The following is an 18,268-nucleotide window of genomic DNA, read 5'->3' on the forward strand; positions in this document are numbered from 1 at the left end:
AGAAAAAAAATTCCAGTGCTGATGATAGAAGAAGAAAACACAATGCAGTTAAATTTCTGCCTTCTCTCATGGAACTTCCAAGCGAGTGTTCAAAAGATAAATGCTCTTCTTTTTTTAAGATTTATTTATTATCGAGAGAGTGCAACCAGGGAGGGGCAGAGAGAGAGAGAGAGAGAGGCAGAGGATCCGAAGTAAGCTCTGATGGGCTCTGAGCTGACAGCAGCGAGCCCAATGGGGGGCTTGAACTCATGCACCGCGAGAGATCCATGACCCGAGGCGAAGTTGGATGCTCAACCGACTGAGCCCCCCCCCCCCAGGTGCCCCAAAAGATAAACACTCTTAAGGCAAGTTAATTTTCCTTTGCACATTTGCAGGGGAATTTAGGATAGGCTGCTGCAGCGTTGCCTTGAAAACTGGCTAAAGTTTTCAAGAAAACAGGCATAGCAGACACTACTTGTGTTCGGTAATTAATGCTGAAAGCCTTAAGCATCCGGTAAAAAAAAAAAAAAAAAAAGTCCTAGCTAAAGCCCTCTGATTAAAAACAACAACAACAACAACAAAAAAATCTCCATCAGGGGCGCCTGGGTGGCGCAGTCGGTTAAGCGTCCGACTTCAGCCAGGTCACGATCTCGCGGTCCGTGAGTTCGAGCCCCGCGTCGGGCTCTGGGCTGATGGCTCGGAGCCTGGAGCCTGCTTCCGATTCTGTGTCTCCCTCTCTCTCTGCCCCTCCCCCGTTCATGCTCTGTCTCTCTCTGTCCCAAAAATAAATAAGCGTTAAAAAAAAAAATTAAAAAAAAAAAAGTCGTAAGAGACTCTTAAGTATGGAGAACAGACTGAGGCGTACTGGCGGGGCATTGGGGGGAGGGATGGGCTAAATGGGTGATGGGCGTTAAGGAGGACACCTGCTGGGATGAGCTTTGGGTGTTACTTGTAAATGATGAATCACCAAATTCTACTCCTGAAACCAATACTGCACTGTATGTTAACTAAATTGAATTTAAATTAAAAAAAGAATCTAGGGCCGCCTGGATGGTTCAGTTGGTTAAGTGTCTGACTTCCACTCAGGTCACAATCGGTTCACGAGTTCAAGCTCTACCTACATGGGGCTCTGTGCTGACAGCTCAGAGCCTGGAGCCTTCTTTGGATTCGGTGTCTCCCTCTCTCTCTGCCCCTCCTCCGATTGTGCTCTGTCTCTCTCTCTCTCTCTCTCTCTCTCTCTCAAAAGTAAATAAAGATTAAAAAAAAAATTTTTTTTAAGAATCTATATTTGTATTACCACATTACCTATCCATCCCTCCATCCAATTCATCCTCTCTTTTTTACTGTGTTCCAAAATAAATTATAAACATGAGTCCTGTTCCCTCTAAACGCTTCTACATGCATGACATAAACTACAGAAACTATATTCCTTTGGGGCAAAAATATAAACATGTTTTCCTGGTCCCGCTCTCTTCTCCCCCCTTCCTTGCGTCTGCTACACTGTCACGTCTCAGCTTTGTGACAGCTGGCAAAATCTCAACAATCATGCCTTACGTGCTCCCAAGCCTGACCTCACTCACGAGCTCCAGCTTACCCCAAAAGCCCTTTCCATTTCACGCCTAAGACACGTCTAAGTTGTTTGTTCTCGATGGTACCTGTTGTTTCCGTGCTCCCTACCACAGTCACAGTTATTCATAAATAAACCTGAGCTAGCAATCTTCAAAGATTCTCCAATTTCTCCTGCCTCCCTCATGCCTAGAATTCCACGGGAAGTTTTGTAATCCCTACTACCAAAACTTCTAGCAAATCTTTCTCCCACTTACCCACGCCCACTGCTGTGCTCCAGTTCAAGCCTCCTTCATCCATCTTCTAGACTCTGAGACAGCCACGCAGCTCGGTCCACCTGTTCTAGTCCTCTTATGCCACCTGGGATTAGATGTCCACAGCAGAACCAAAGGCGGTCTGTAGGATCAGTCCTCTGCTGAAAGCCTTCACTGCCCTCTCCCCCCACCCGGGCCCGGCTTCCAGAGCTATGCCGTCCAATATGGTGGCCACTGGCCTCACGGGGCCATTCAAACTGTATGACATGTGGTTAGAATGGAGATGCACTGCAAGCATAAAACGTGTAGATTTGGAAGATGCTGCATGCAAAATGCAAAATGTCTCCTCGAGAATGTGTTTTTGATTATCTGTTGAAATCACTGTATTTCAGACGTACCGCCTTTCAATCTAAATAGTTATTGGAATTAATTTCACCCCTTCGGTCTTACTTTTTATAAGGTGGCCACTAGGAAATTTAAAATGACATATGTGGTTTCCATTATATTTCTATTGGACAGTGCTGATCTAGAAGAAAACCCCTCAAACATGCCACTTACTAACCCTCAAAACTCTTTCCCCCTGCTTGCTTCCCAACATGATGTCTCACCCCCCTTCTACAAAGACAACGTTGAATTAAACCACATAGTGGGATTGTTCCTCATAATGGTGATCCATCAGGGGATAAGTATGACCTCCTTGTGTCCCCCGTGACTCCTTTCAAATGCTTCATAGAATGCCCGGGCATAGCACAAAAGAGAAAATGGAGGTGCAAGGGAAAATCTATAAACCAGTCACGCACTCAAGTACAAAGTCAAGGAAACCTCAAAATGGATTATTAAGGTGCCCAAAGGCTGCTTTGATTTGTTTTCATAGGGTATCTCTTCCAAAATAGAATGCGTGTAGTTGAGCATATAATCCCCTTGACATGAAATGCCACCATCCCGAACAAATCCGCAGATTTCAAAAAGTTCCCACAGGTCGCTGCCATGCTGTTCTGGGGTAAACTATTCTGCTGTTGCACAACCACAAGGAGGTCCTCTATCTGAGTCGTATCTCAAGTGCAAGGTTACTTCTGCATCATGTGTTCAAGACGCCTGCAATGAATGTTGGGTGGGGGTACTCACCTGAGAGCAAGGTAAGTAAAGAAAGGGAAATCGGCATGTTTGAAGCCCTCAGCTTCCCCTAGAAGTCTTCAATCCATAGCCAGGGAGCCAAAAGCCTATTTTGCTAAATAAAGTTTTATTGGCACACGGCCCTGCCCATTCATTTACATATTGGCTAAAGCTGCTTTTCTGTTACAGAAGCAGCACTGAATAGTTGAGACCTGAGAGCCCAGAAAGCCTAAAATATTTACTACCTGGCCTTTTCGGGGCGGGGGGGGGGGAGGCTGACCTCTGGCCTAAGGGTCAGTTTTTCTTTACACCAATAAAGAGGGGCGCCTGGGTGGCTCAGTCAGTTGAGCATCCGACTTCAGCTCAGGTCATGATCTCTTGGTCTGTGAGTTCGAGCCCCACGTCGGGCTCTGTGCTGACAGCGCAGAGCCTGGAGCCTGTTTCAGATTCTGTGCCTCCCTCTCTCTCTGCCCCTCCCCCGCTCATGCTCCGTCTCTCTCTCTCTCTCTCTGTCAAAAATAAATAAACATTAAAATAAAAAAAATTAAAAAATAAAATAAAATAAACTAATAAAGAATGTCTTAGGCAGAAGGAGAGCTTCCGGCCCTGGAGATACAAGGTTGAAAAACACAGAGATGATAAATCTGCAGCCTGGAACACTCCCATTTAGTTTCTCGAGGAACCCCGAAAACACATTCTTTTTGGACTTTTCAAACAGGACTTCAGTTCACACTCGTCAGAATTTTTCAATTTTTTTTTTACATCGGGGGCCACTGTTAACAAATACTCTGGCCTTCACCACAGACCAGAGGCTACGTTTCACCTTCAGATGAGACTGAGATGCTTCACCCACGCAGAATTTTGTTTTTAGCATTGCTTCGGGTTTTTCATTACGATTAAATTATTTCCCAGTATTTTTTTTTTTTTAATCAAGAGTCCAAGATTCTTTTGAAACATCCAAGGGCATGGCCATAATGAGTCTACTTTCTTACTTGGTAATAACAATGAGCTAGAGCTGAGAAGTAATTTCTTCAATGCTTAGTTCAACGCAACTCACCACCCTTTGCCACAGGGCAAATGCACCTGAAAATCCCAAGAATTTCCACCACCCCATCACAGGCATTAGCTCCCCATGACTTCCCCCCCAAGATAAATATAAAACAGATCCAATTTGTTTTGTTTCCATCATTAAACCTTCCCAGGGCATTCTAGTAGACCCGCTGGGTTGGGGGTAGGGCTTTTTTAACAGATACTTTTGTAATCCCAAATCCTCCCACACTAAGAAGAAAGAGTGAGAGCTCATTAGAAAGAAAAACAAGTAGCTTTTATTTCTTTAAAAAAAAAAAAAAGCAACCACAGCATTTGATGAAAGAAACTACAGGAATAATTAGCGTCCGCCAGGAAATTAAAAAAAAAAAAAATCAAAAAAACAGACGCCAGATTTTGTTTACTGAAAAGCTTTGCTGGGGAAACCAAGTAACTTCATCTCTGCAGCATCATCCTACAGCCAGAGCTTTCCAAACCCATCAATACAGCAAACGTGGCCTCGGTCTGGAAAGGTGAGGAAGCCCAATGTTTAGCTCCAAGGACGTCACTTTAGTTAACTGCTTAATCCAGTTCTCTCTTTATAAACCCCTGAACTTCGTGAGAATCTATAAAGATTTATGACAGCACCAAACACACCGTTTTTGACTCTGTCCTTCTACCCAGCTTGATCCTTTTGTTATTTCTTATTGAAAGGAGAGATCTACTCCAAGTAAAAACGCTGAAACAGGGAAAAGGAATTTTATTCCCATAATCTGATTGATTACTTCCTACTCTGAGCACTCAGGAGAGAAAAAGCAAACTAGAGAAGAGAAGAGAAGAGAAGAGAAGAGAAGAGAAGAGAAAAAAGAAAAGAAAGAAAGCAAACTTTTACCTGTCTGTACTTGGATTTCCCCCACTAATCTTCTACAAGCAGGCAACATCCATAAAACACAAGTTACTGACGAGAACCCACAGGCCAGTCGTGCTAGCTGGGTCCCCTAATCTATATGCATCAAAATATGGGGGAAGACATCTGAAATGAAAAGCAGACATTTAAAGATGTCCTGACCGCTGACTCAGGTGAATTCGATGCTTTAATTCACCCATTCTGGGAGGAGGAAAAAAAAAAAAAAATCTGTGACTTGTTCCATTCTCTGGAATATTTTTAATATTTTCTGTCATTGTTGCAAAACTTCCCAAGTGGAATTTTTATCATTTGGAGTCTGTAATTTTATTCTGCAGAATTCTACCCTGGGAATTAGAACCCCTGGGCTCCTATTTAGCTGAACCTTGAGCGAGGCACCTTGCTTTCTCCATAAACCAAAGACCATCTTAATCTCTCGGATACCATCGAACGCCAGCATCCTTCAGAGTTTATGATCCTATCTGGCTCGAACCAATGGAAATGTGAATCAGCAACCATGTCTTACGCAGCAATGAATGACCTGACCACTACAGCAAAGGGCTTGGGGACTGATAACAACCAGCTGCCAGGAAAGCAATTAGATGACGGTTATTGAGAACAACGATAACGAAGACAGACAGGGCAGTGCTGTGGGGTAACAACTGGGCTGTGCCCTGACTGGGAGGACTAGCATACCTCAAAGAATTAAAAAAGGAATGTCAATCAAAAGAGGCACGCACAGAAGAGGGAGAGAGCTGGGCTTCGGCAGTGACACAGCCACGTCCGGGGGAGGGGGGTGCCTGCAGGGAAACAGAGCAGGCACCGCTTGGTAACGCCAGCAACTGGGCACAGCCACCAGCTCGGCTGGCCCCAATTTCTAGGAGCAGGGAGAAGCCTTCTGACTGTGTTTCCGACAGTATTTTGGCTTTCCCACACGGCAGGGTAGGAGGAAACTGGCTCTTTGGGGCCACGTAATAGTTAAGAGTTGTTTTCACGGATACTGGTCGTTTTTAGAGGATGGGGAGAAAAATCCACTGAATGGCCCAGGATGTTTTTCGTTTTGTTTTGTTTTAACGTTTATTTTTGAGAGAGAGACAGAGAGGAGACACAGAATCCAAAGCAGGTGCCAGGCTCTGAGCTGTCAACGCAGAACCCAACACGGGGCTGGAACTCGTGAACCGGGAGATGGTGACCTGAGCCAAAATCAAGAGTTGGACGCTTAACCAAATGAAACACCCCGGCGCCCCCAGGGCTTCATATATGCTCAATAAGATGAATTCTGTGATCAAATTACTTTTTAAAAAGAGAGAGGGAGAAAGAGAAGCCGAGAAAAAACACAAGTGGTTTTAAGTTATTCCATACAGGCTAACGCTCACGAGGATATATAATTACCCTTAAAATTTTACTTTTTCAACTATGCTGATACATTGCCCAGTCTTTTTTTTTTTTTTTTTTTTTTTTTTGAAAGAGAGAGAGAGAAAGGTAGGGGCAGAGAGAGAGAGAGAGAGGGAGAGAGAGAATCCCAAGCAGACTCTGCACTGTCAGCACAGAGCCCGATGCAGGGCTCAAACTCATGAACCCTGAGATCATGACCTGAGCTGAAATCGAGTCGGACCCTTCCCCACCCGAGCCACCCAGGTGCCCCTACACTGCCCAGTTTGGAGCAGCCTTGACCCACAAGCTGTGAGCCACTGATGGCTTGCTGTCTGGGCAGGAACCACACAGAGCAATCCTGAGAACATGACAGATTACCCCAGTGGCAAAGCAGTGACACGCGGGAGGTAGACAGACCCGGATCCAGCACTGGTCTACCATTCACTTGGCTAAAAGACCTTGGGCAAGTTACTTCACCTTTCTGGGTCTCTGTTTCCTGATCTCTAAAAAGCAAATGGTGACATGATCTCCCCAATATTAGTCACCGCATTAATAAAATATTCAGACTACACACAGCAGACCATTCAGCAACAGGGTGAAGCCGCACCCCAAGTGGCTATGGTTACCTTTCGTCTAAAATGATAGATCATCCATGGGGAGTTCCGGTGGCTCAGTCGGTTAAGCGTCCGACCTCGGCTCAGGTCATGATCTTGAGGCTCGTGAGTTGGAGCCCCCATCGGGTTCTGTGCTGAGAGCTCGGAGCCTGGAGCCTGCTTCCGATTCTGTGTCTCCCTCTCTCTCTCTGTCCTACCCCCCTCTCACGCTGTCTCTCAAAAAGTGAATAAATATTTGAAAATTTTTTTTAGCAATAGATCATCCAGACAGAAAATCACAGAGGGAACAAACACTGACTTGAGTGACACTTTAGACCAGATGGACCTCACAGATACACGCAGACCATTCTACCCAACAGCACCAGAAACACACATTTCATCTCTAGGACACGTAGAACATTCTCCAGGACAGATCACCTGCCGCTCCACAGAACAAGTATCAACAAATTTAGGAAGACTGAAACCCTATCAAGTATCTTTCCCGACCAAATCACATGAAACCAGCAGGTAATAACAAGAGGCAAACTGGTAACCTCACAAATATGTGGAGACTGAACAACGTGCTCCTGAAACAGATTTAAGAGGGACGTTTATAGCCACAAACGCCTAACTACCCTGGAAAAAAAAGAAAGCTCTCAAATAAGCAACCTAACTTGACATCTCAAGGAACTAGAAAAAACCCACCTAAGCCCAAAGTTAGTAGAAGAAAGAGAGTAACAAAGATCAGAGCAGAAATAAATGACAGAGAGACTAAAATGATATATTTCATCAGGGTTGAAATATTTTGCTATTTAAAAAATTTAAAAAAAGGTTCAAGATGGGGCACCTGGGTGGCTCAGTTGGTTAAGCAGCCGACTTCGGCTCAGGTCATGATCTCTCAGTTTGTGAGTTTGAGCCCCTCGTCAGGCTCTGTGCTGACAGCTTAGAGCCTGGAGCCTGCTTCAGATTCTGTCTCTGCCTCTGTCTCTCTCTCTCTCTGCCCCTCCCCAACTCACACTCTGTCTCTGTCTCTCAAAAAAAATGAATACACGTTAAAAAAAATTTTTTTTAAGGTTCAAGATGCATAAAGAAAAGCATATGCAACTGAGATGGAAAAAAGCCAAACAAGTAAGGAATTAAACCACAAAAAATTATTTTACCTACATCAGCATGAGTAGCCTGTCCTTTGCACAAAACAGGCTCATAAAACTGATCCGACAAAGATAAGTGAGGAATGATTAAAAGGAAACACTAAGTTCTCGCGATGCAGTCGAGGCTGTTTTGTTTTGCTTAAGTCAAAACGTAACGTGGATAAAACTATTTTTACAGTCGTTAAAAATATCAAAGGAAACGTTTCGAAGGAGATTTTCATTACTGTGTCAAACCAGAATCTCAGACGCACAACTGTGTGTTTAAAAACAGAAGCGGAAGATGCCAGCCTGTCACCTGGGCTGGACATGGGAGTCCAAACGGACAGTGGCACCGGGCTCAGCAGCCCCGGCGGGAAGAACCACCCAGGACACCCTGGTCCGGGTTCTCCAGCACTCTAGAAGTTGGATTTTCTCCGATCCTTCCTCGTCCGTGAACTCTGTGGTCATTCCACGTCTGTTTTGCTCCCAGTGGCTGGTCTCATAAGCCACTCACCAAAGCCAGTGTCTAAATCAAAGGCGGAAAGCACCAAGTCAAGCAAGCAGATAGAATAGGGAAGCTGGTCAAGAAAACGGGGGCTGTGCTGTCACCTCGAGCCACGAGCCACAGTGCCATGGGTCCACCCCATAACCAGCTTTCTAACCCCCCACAACCGCTCCTCCTACATTGTAGCAAAAAAAAAAAAAAAAAAAAAAGAAACCCAGATGCCCCAGACTGATTTTCCTCTGACCCCTCCTTCAGTTGTGTTCTCAAAAACCTTGTCCTTTACATCAAAGTTTCTGCTCTCCAGCACGAGGATCCGGTCAGGGTGGGTGACTTTTCACGCCTTCTTCACTTTACATGTGCCAGCCATTAGAGAAAGAGAGAGAGAGAGAGAGAGAAAGAAAAACAAAACTGTCTCTGTGTCTGTTTCAGGGACAAGAGAGTAGGAGGGGAGCCGTGAGCCAATTTTACTACGGAATAAGCCGAGAGAAAGATCAGCATGTCTGGAAGCAACAGGTGCTGGCAGTGCAGGGGAGAAGCTGGCAGGGCTGTGCCGGGGGCCTTCGGAAGGAAAGAAGGAGGAAGGCACAAAAGGGAGCTGGCGTGCGAAGGAGTAGAAGCCTTTATCCCTGGATGCTGTCGGGCATCCTTTGGTTTTAGAGTAATTTGGGATGTTAAAACTGCTCCCAAATAATAGCACCGCAAAACCTCAGATACCCCTCCACCCAGATCCCAAGGTGATCATCTTACATGACTCTACGACGGTGATCAAAACTAGAAATTAATCTTCGTCTAATTCCATGAACGAAACCTAAACACGCACAATACCCATCTCACCAGCTTTTCCACCAACGTCCTTCCTCCAACAGGATCTAATCAGGTCCCGCACTGTTTTTACTCACTGGTGATTAGTCTCTGATCTGTGACAGTTTACCGGTCTTTGGTTTTCACCATCGTGACTTTATTCGTTTTGAGAAAGAGAGAGAGAGAGCATGAGCAGGGCAGGGGCAGAGAGAAGGAGAGGGAGAGAATCACAAGCGGGCTCCGCACGGTCAGCACAGAGCCCGACACGGGGCTCGAACCCACAAGCCGTGAGATCGTGACCTGAGCCGAAATCGAGAGTCATGATGCTTAACTGCCTGAGCCTTCCAGGCACCCCATGATCTTGATTATTTTTTTAAGAATACCTTTGGGGGGCGCCTGGGTGGCGCAGTCAGTTAAGCGTCCGACTTCAGCCAGGTCACGATCTCGCGGTCCGCGGTCCGGGAGTTCGAGCCCCGCGTCAGGCTCTGGGCTGATGGCTCAGAGCCTGGAGCCTGTTTCTGATTCTGTGTCTCCCTCTCTCTCTGCCCCTCCCCCGTTCATGCTCTGTCTCTCTCTGTCCCCAAAATAAATAAACTTGAAAAAAAAAATTTTTAAAAAGAATACCTTTGGGGCACCTGGGTGGCTCAGTCACTTAAGTGTCCAACTTCGCGGCTCAGGTCATGATCTTGCGGTTCACGAGTTCGAGTCCCAGGTCGGGTTCTGTGCTGACAGCTCAGAGCCTGGAGCCTGCTTCGGATTCTGTGTCTCCCTCTCTCTCTGCCCCTCCTCTGCCCACGGTCTGTCTCTCTCTGTCTCTCAATAATAAATAAACGTTAAAAAAAAAATTAAAAAAAAATACCAGTGGTCAGGGGTTTACTTTGTAGCTACCCTGCCATTTGGGTTGGTCCAATGTTTTCTCATTAGACTGGGACTAGGGATTTGGGGGAAGAATACCCCCGCAGGTGAGGTGCCCTCCTTGCTGCCACATACCAGGGGGTGTGTGATCTCCACGTGATACAAGGCAGTGTTAACATTATCGCCTGGCTACACTTGGGGTCTGCCGACCTCTCCGCTCTAATGTTCCTATTTTTCCCCTCCCCCCTGCCTTACTTTCACCTGACCGCCACCCCTCTCCCCCCGCGTCCATCCTCCCCAGGCACTGGGCTGCAGTCACAGGAAGGGCTCTCCCATTGGGACCCTGAAAGCATCTTCCCGTGCAACTGTCCTCATGGGCAGGATCTTCACGGTGTGTCTGTGGAATCGGGGTGAAACAGGCTTCTGTGCGGTGCCTGTTCCTGGACGGCTCGGGGGAAGGAATACGCCTGCATCACTACTGTAGAACTAAAATCATCTGGAAGTATTTTCATTTGAAGCTGGCTTACAGAAAGGGAGGGGGGGAAAAACACACTAACCAAACTAATCTGGGGCACCAGGCATCCCGTTTCACTCATGCATGTTTCCAATATAAATCTCCTAATCACTTATATCTTGTTTCTCAGGTTTATTGTGAAGGCAAGTCTCTTTGATTTCTCTCCAAAGGATCAACCCCCTGCCTGAAAGGAGCGAGCTCAGGCAGACAGGCAAAAAAACACTGTTCAGCCACGCCCAACAGACCATCCTTGCTGTAAGATGCTACCTAAAGGCGACCCGCCCCCCTTTCCCTAATTAAGACTGCACTTTACTCTCTGGTAAGGGAGGTTTTTCTCCCCAAGTTCAGCGGCTTGGGTCCCTTGCAGACTCTCCCTCCCACTAGGTGGCACCAGATGTCACCTTCAACGTGGGCTGCTCTCCACTGATTTTCTTTTTCGGCTGTGCAAGAGGGTCCCGTGCCTAACGGCAAGCACTAAATTTCACTCGTAATGAACGCTTCCTCTTTTCTGACACGCACGGTCATCTGATGGGTTCTGAAACAGGTCAAATCTGAACTTCTGGAATACGGTCCTCAAGTGATCACGGGGCGCGTGTTAACGGTCACGGCCACGGTACTCACGACCGCAGGAGCAGAGGCGAGCAACCGGGAAGAGGTTTCAGACGGCACTGAACGCAACGCTTACCCAATTTCTAAGCTCTGGTTTCACATCAGTTTATCTACCAACTGTATCACTATCCCCCACCCCCCAGAGAGGGTTCAACTGTGTCCAGTTAGCGAATGGGCTATCAAACATTTTAAGATGTGCCTTCTACATTGCCCGTAGTTACAATATGACTCCCATTACATATTAAAGGCACAGATTTAATGATAAACCTCGTTTTCACCACTGTTAACTCATCCCCTCGGCAGAAACCAATTTTCCAAAAGCGTGGAGGCAGACATCACCGGGAAACGTACCAAGAGAGGACGCTCTCTATCAGCCAAGTTACCATTACCTGGGTGGAAGAGGATGTCCCCTCCCCCAAGGGAAAGCGTTACGTGTGTGAAGTTCCCAACGGGGCCGGCAATCTGACCAATGGTAACTGCGATTCACAGTTGTTGGAATGCATCCCTTAGAGATGTGAGGCCCTTCGTTGTTAATATTGTAGCAACTCTGTGACAGCCTCCTCAAAATGTGAGCATCTGGTCTGTGGAAGGTCGCCCCTGATGTCGTTAATTGCACAGGCTTATTGTTTTATTCTCATGACCCCTCCAAAATACAGACCTGGCATCTATTCCTTCCTGGGCCGATCAACAGACTTACGTAGAAGAGACAAATATTTTGGCCCCAGGGCTTTCTTTTTAAGTGGAGAGCAGATCATATCAAGGAGGAGTTTTCAACCCAAGAGGAGTTATGCATCCCACATCGAAGGTATCCACAAAACGCATCCGTACGTGATAAATCTCATTGTTCTAAACGAGTATTCGCGCCCGCAAAGTATTCCAGTTCTGGGCTACACCACCTAAGTGTTTTTTGTTGCTGTTGTTTTTCATGCCTGGACTCAATCATCAAGAGGCTGTTCCATATGCTGGCTGTCTGATCTTGTCCAGAAGCTCCTCCCCCAATTAATAACTTGTCTGTTACCAATTTCATCACCTTCCCTACCTACTAGGTGTCTGCTTTTGCACGTACGCGTGGACACACACACACACACACACACGAACTAGGCTGTCTGACTGGTACTGCTGGGGCAGTCTACTGGGATGCTAAGCCCAAAGTACAGACATTCAGCTAACAAAATGACAACACTGTGGCTTCTCAGCCCCCAGGAACTATATGCGCCAGAGAAATTACATCCTCCCCCCTGTACACGTGCACCCTCAGCTCGCGGTCCAAAGCAACGTCTTCCCGCTTTCCTCCTACCCCACACCCCTTCTCAGCGTTCTTCACTCCGATCTAAGGACAGAAGAGCCTCTCTGGACTTCAGTCCACATGACCTTGCATGGGTGGCCACAGACTTCGCAGCTCCCTTGGCTCGAATTTCATTTCCACCCCTTCATGCAGAAGGGGCGTGTGGCTCGGGAGGGGGGAAAATGGCACAGGGAGGTACTCTGCAGCTGCTCCCAGCTGCTGAGAAATGCCGGTTTCCCCTGATAGGAACCGAAAGTTCCTCTGTTCTGTCTGCCTCTTCAGGGGAGTTGAAAAACAAGGCACTGATCATTAGAGGCCAGAACACTTGAAATTTTGACGAAGCTGTGGTGGGGAGTGGGGGACGGGAGGGGGGAAGAACTCATTTCTACTAAACTACAAGCTGAGTGATCTTTGATCATCCTGGATCCTGTAAGAGTACAATATTTTAGTGATATTCTTCTCCACTCAAATTATCCAGTATTACTAAAAAAACACATCACAGCGTAGGAAAGAAATATGCTATAAGAGATTAGGTACGTCCAAACAGAAACTGAAGTGTTACGTATATGTACGTTCGCAGTCCTTTAAACACTACATCCTTTAAATACTTTATAGATACATATCTCTTATCTTATATACACATACACACACACACACACACACAAACCGCATCTTGTTGGTACAGAAACACACAGGGAGAGAGAGGGGCCTCTTTATTCCATTCCAAGCTCACCTGCTCTTAAACTCCCAAAGTTTTAAAGCTAATAAAACAGTTCCCTACTTTCATTTACGAACCCACCACCCCTATAATGGAAACGCAGACTGTTCGTTGCAAAGGATTGCTTTCCCATGACACGTAAGCCACAGACATTTGTTGTCCTGATATCATGTCTGCTAAATTAAGTAATGCGGAATGTTGTTTTAAACCCCATCAGGGTGGAGTTTCATCCCCAGAACACTCCACTGAAGCCATTTTTTTAGAGATTTGCAGTAAAATTTCATTTTCTTGCCATCACTACAAATCTGTTCCCACGAAGAAACAGATTATACTATTCTCGGGATGCAATTTACAAAGTACTTTATGTTTTCTCTCAGTGAGAGAAATTTACCGAGATATCCTGGCTGGGGTGGTTTTAATTCTCAAACTCATTGCCCATGGTGTTTTTTTCCAACTTCCTAACAGGAACATACTTCTCCTTCTGTCACGACGGTAGGGGGCGCTGCCACAACGAACTATTATGGCCTACTGAGCGATTTCACCAGGCAAAAAAAACAAAGCTGGGTTTACAAGATTGTCCCATGTCAACGAGCATCTAAAAAATATCTGACAGGGTTTTTTTTTTTTTTTTCCATAATTCACTTCACGGCGCAAACACTGGAGTTTTCCTTCTGTTCATGTGTGGGGAGGAAGTGAGGTGGGGAGGTGGGGGGAGACAGAAGTATGTGATAGAAATCCCATATTACAAATTTGGGGCTGACTCCGGAAGGTCTCACCGAATCCCTAACTGTAAATATGGGCTAAACACAAAGCTGTAACATGCACTTAATATAGGTAAGTAGCATTCTGCGTAAGAGATTTATATATATATATATATATATATATATACACACATATATTTGTCTTCAATCTTTCTCATGAACATCAGACTCGCAAGTTCAGAGACAAGATCAAAGAGAACTGTGGCAAAATTGCATTAAGTAATCGCACGATGTTGGCTCCATAGGTGGAGAGTTTTTTTTTTTTTAATAAGATTTTTATACGTAATTGAGTTAAACTTAAATTTATGCATCCAATAAAACACCATTGCGAATGGTAAAACAAAGACATTACTCCAACACTTAGAAAATTAAATTCACCAAACCATGAAGTCTCCTGTATTTTTGTAACCACCGTAAATTGCTTTACAGCACTCTTCTGCTGAAATAAACAATCCAAGGAGAGATTTACTTTACAGCGTGCATCTAGTTTCCAAAAGAGAGAGTGACCTAAAAGCTTACGGCTCTTTCTTTTGTTAATACTTGTGTTTCTAGTTACCTTGAAACCTTCCTTCTCTTACGTGAGCTTAGAAAGATTCACGTAAAGTAAGATCCAGGTCTGTAGAGACACTGTGCCCTCAAGGACTCCCTTCTGGAAGAAGAAACCATCCTACTTTGTGGAAACAAAGGCTACACAGCAATACGAAAATAAAGGGTTTTTAGGAGTACATATTTCACCATATTTAATGGCACCTCAGAGTCAAAAGTTGTCTTAGGCGTTCCGCGAAGTTGGCTTGAAATGTGTTCACTTACAGCACCGTGCAAGGCCCGATTCAATGCAAACTGCTACAGATAAGAGTTTTAGGGGTCTTTAATCACTTCTTTCTTGTGTCCTTGATGGAAAAAACAGAGAAGTCTTTGTGCTAAAAAGAAGGACCTGTTGTTTCCAGATTCAACAGGTCATTTTTATAAGAACTTCCCAGAGGATACAACATAAATGTCAGAAACACAAGGGGATTTTTTAAGTGGCTGATGATTTTAAATGATATATATTCTATATTAAGGGAAAGTTGTTTGTTTTTCTTTCCAACAAATGGAAAGTTACTGTTTTAAAAGTGTTTAATGTTTGAACTTGACTTTTAAGACCAAATGTTTTCTCATGAGTTGGATTACTGTAAATTCGGCTCCCGAAATCAATCCGAGGGGTATGCATGACCCCTCAAGTAAATAAACTTGTCAGATCATGTTCATTTTTGTTTTGGAGATGAATTATTTACTTAGTGGACTTTTGAAATAGATCTGAATTGTGTCATAACTTTTGTAATGTTTCAGTTAAAATAACAAAAAGAATGCATACTTAATGAAATAGATTACACTTTAAAAAATGAAAATTCTGGCCACACGATCTTTCCTTGTTCTCCGAGAAAAAAGAACACGCCAATATTTTATGGCAAACAAAATCCAGGTGACACTTGGATTTACTGGAGTTTGGCTGATTCCTTTATTAAAGGTGGTCTAAATTTGAGAAGACTGGCAAATTTAAGATTAAGATCTGAATCAGACCTGTTTCCTAAACTTTATTAGGAGAGTTGTTCACAATGTGACCAGTGTCATTCCCACCCCCCCACCCCCCCACCCGTCTTTCTTCTTCTTAAAAAAAAAAAAATTGTCTATCTCATTTGTAAAGAGAAGTGCTTGAAGATCTTTAGAAAAGTTTCAGCCAGGCCCAAGACACAAGGTACTTTTTTTCCCCTTTAAATATAGAAAACACTTTCCAAAACTCATTCCTCACTCCAAACAAAAGTTATTATCCAGGAAGCCTTTCCTTAAAGCACGCTGCCTGCCCGGACATAGACATAGATTTCCCGACTGCCTTAGCCTCTGGTTCTTGACACTTTTACTAAGTCTCCAGATTACTTACCACCTAGGACAGTGATCTGGCAAAGGGTCAAGGGAAATGAATGCCTGATGGCAAAGACCAAGCGTGAGCCACGGGGGTTTGTTCGGCAGATAGAGAAGAAATAAAAACAGGCTTTCTTGGGAAAGGCATGGAGTAACCGACGTTGCCTAATAATTGACGAACAGGTTTCTAACTTAAGTACCCCCCCCCCCGCCTTTAGCCCACAACAGGGATACTTTCGCAGAGCAGAAGAAAAAGAGGAGGAAGATTGGCTGTTTGAAGGAAAGGAAATCCCAAAAACTAAAGAAAAAGTCATCAAGGCCAAAATGTCCCTCCCACCGCCCCCCTCAACACCTACCTCCCTGCAAACAGAAGGCACGGTGGGGAACGAGACCCCCGAACCCAAGAATTACTGATGACCCTCTGCCTTCTGCAGAAAATGGGGAGGGAGGTGAGTAGGGGGGTTTCCCCCCCCCACCTCGCCCACCAGAAGCCCCGGCTGCCCCCCACCCCCCACCCCGGCGGCACCCAGAGCCAGCTCACCGGTACCAGGCGAGGCCCTTGTCGTAGCTGCGGTCGAAGAAGTGGGGCTCGGCGCCCACAGCGCGCACGTCGGGGTGCACGCGCAGGAACTCGAGCAGCGCCCGCGTGCCGCCCTTCTTCACGCCGATGATGATGGCCTGCGGCAGCTGCTTGCTGCCCTCGTCCAGCAGCAGGGCCAGGGTCCCCGGCGGGGCCTCGGCCGCGCTGCTCCCGGCCCCGGAGCCGCCGGGACCTCCGGCCAGGCCGGGGGGCTCCTCTTCCCAGGCCGCCTCCTCGCCGTCGTCGCGTGGCGCGGGCGGCCGGCGCCTCCGCCGCTGCTGCCGCTGCAGGAGCCGCTTCCTCTGCGCCGCCGCGGGCCACACCGCCAGCTCCCTCGGGCCTGCGGCCAGGGCGCCGCGCCCCGGGGCCCCCGCCTCCTCGCCGCCGCCCGACGGCCGCACCACGGGGCCCGCCAGGGTCTGGCAGCGCTCGGCCAGACAGTAGAAGACGTAAAGGGACGTGAGCAGGGAGCAGAGCATCAGCAAGAACTTCCGGAAGATGCTGCGGGACAGCGGCTCGGCCGGGGTGGGGTGGGCGCCGGCCGGGCCCGGAGGGGCCATCCTAGCCGGAGGCGACGTCGGGCCGCGCGCGGGCCATGCTAGGCCGGGACTCCGCCGGGGGCCGCGACCTCGTGCGGGGGGGCCCGCATCGCCCGTGCGTCCCTGCGGCCGTGCGCGCTGCCCCGCGGAGACGTAGCCGCGGGCGCCCGGCGCGGGATCCCTGCCTCCGGTCGAGGGGGCGGGAGGGGGACGTGGTGCGGTGCTTAAGAAACCATCGTCTCAGACTCCCCCGAGTCTTGGGGACGCGCTCTGCGACAGTGACCGGAATGGGGAGTCCTGGCGGCGGCGAAGGCGCGCGTCTCAGCCCCGGCCCCGAGCGGCCTCCCGGCCTGGATCCCTGCTCAGCGATCGCGCATCCCTCGCTCGGTCGCGGGGAAGAGACTCCAGGCCCCGGAGCCGCGGAGCTCCGTGCGCTGCAGACGACAGCGTGCGACAGTGCCTCTTCCTTCGTGACCGTGGCCGCCGGGGCGCGCCCTCAGCGCCCCGCTGCGAGGTCCCGCCGAGTCCAGCTGCCCGAGCGGGAGCCCGAGGCCCGCGCCAAGCCGTGCGCCCCTTTCTGTGCGCTCCCGGCTGCTCCAAACTGCACTCGGTCCCCACCTGGGTGCGGCGTGCCGGAGCCCGGCGGCGCAGGACCTGTCAGCGGCCGCGGCCACAGCGCTCGCAGACGCTCCCCCGCCGCCTCCGGGCGGTCGCCGCCGCCGCCACACGTGGGGCGCGGAGGGCAGCAAACTTGGCGGTGACGTCAACGTCCCGGGCCGCACCAGCCGCCTGACGAGCGCAGCCGGGCGGACCGGGTGGGATGGAGAAAAGGTGGCGCGGACCCCGCAGCGTCGGCCCAATGACATCGGAGAGGGCGGGGGCGATCGGGGCGACGCCCCTTCCCCACTCCGCCCTCCCTCCCCTCCCCGCACCGCCGCAGCCTCGCCCCCTTTCCGGCGAGCTGGGGGCTCCGGGGGAGTCTGACTGACAGCTAGGACCGGCCGGATCCCCGGGGGCCTGACTTCCACCCGGCGAGCCACCTCTCAGACTCGGCTCAGCCCATCGCAGCACTGACCTCCTCCGAGTCCCCGCTCCCGCCTGTGTCCCTACATTCTCCCCTACCCCGCCCCGCCCCCTGCCACCTCCCCGGCCCTCTGGAAGTTTTGTTGGCTTCAGTTGCTCGTACCGCGCTGCTCGCCACGCCCCCGTTTGTCTCGGGCGACCCGAATTCCTCCCAGCAGCTCCTACTTGACTTGCACCTAC

General features: G+C 48.2%; 1 protein-coding gene across 1 annotated transcript in view; it reads right to left on the reverse strand.

Moving 5' to 3' along the window:
* HS3ST3A1 (heparan sulfate-glucosamine 3-sulfotransferase 3A1) overlaps nt 1–17,028 on the reverse strand; it is a 102,454-nt gene extending 85,426 nt beyond the window's left edge. The window contains exon 1 of the mRNA XM_045487421.1: nt 16,428–17,028. Within this exon, the coding sequence (XP_045343377.1) occupies nt 16,428–17,026 (599 nt within the window). The 5' untranslated portion in view covers nt 17,027–17,028. The remainder of the gene's footprint in view (nt 1–16,427) is intronic.
* Between the last annotated feature and the right edge of the window lie 1,240 nt (nt 17,029–18,268).

The sequence above is a fragment of the Leopardus geoffroyi genome, chromosome E1 (assembly GCF_018350155.1).
Source record: "Leopardus geoffroyi isolate Oge1 chromosome E1, O.geoffroyi_Oge1_pat1.0, whole genome shotgun sequence".
NCBI lineage: Eukaryota > Metazoa > Chordata > Mammalia > Carnivora > Felidae > Leopardus > Leopardus geoffroyi.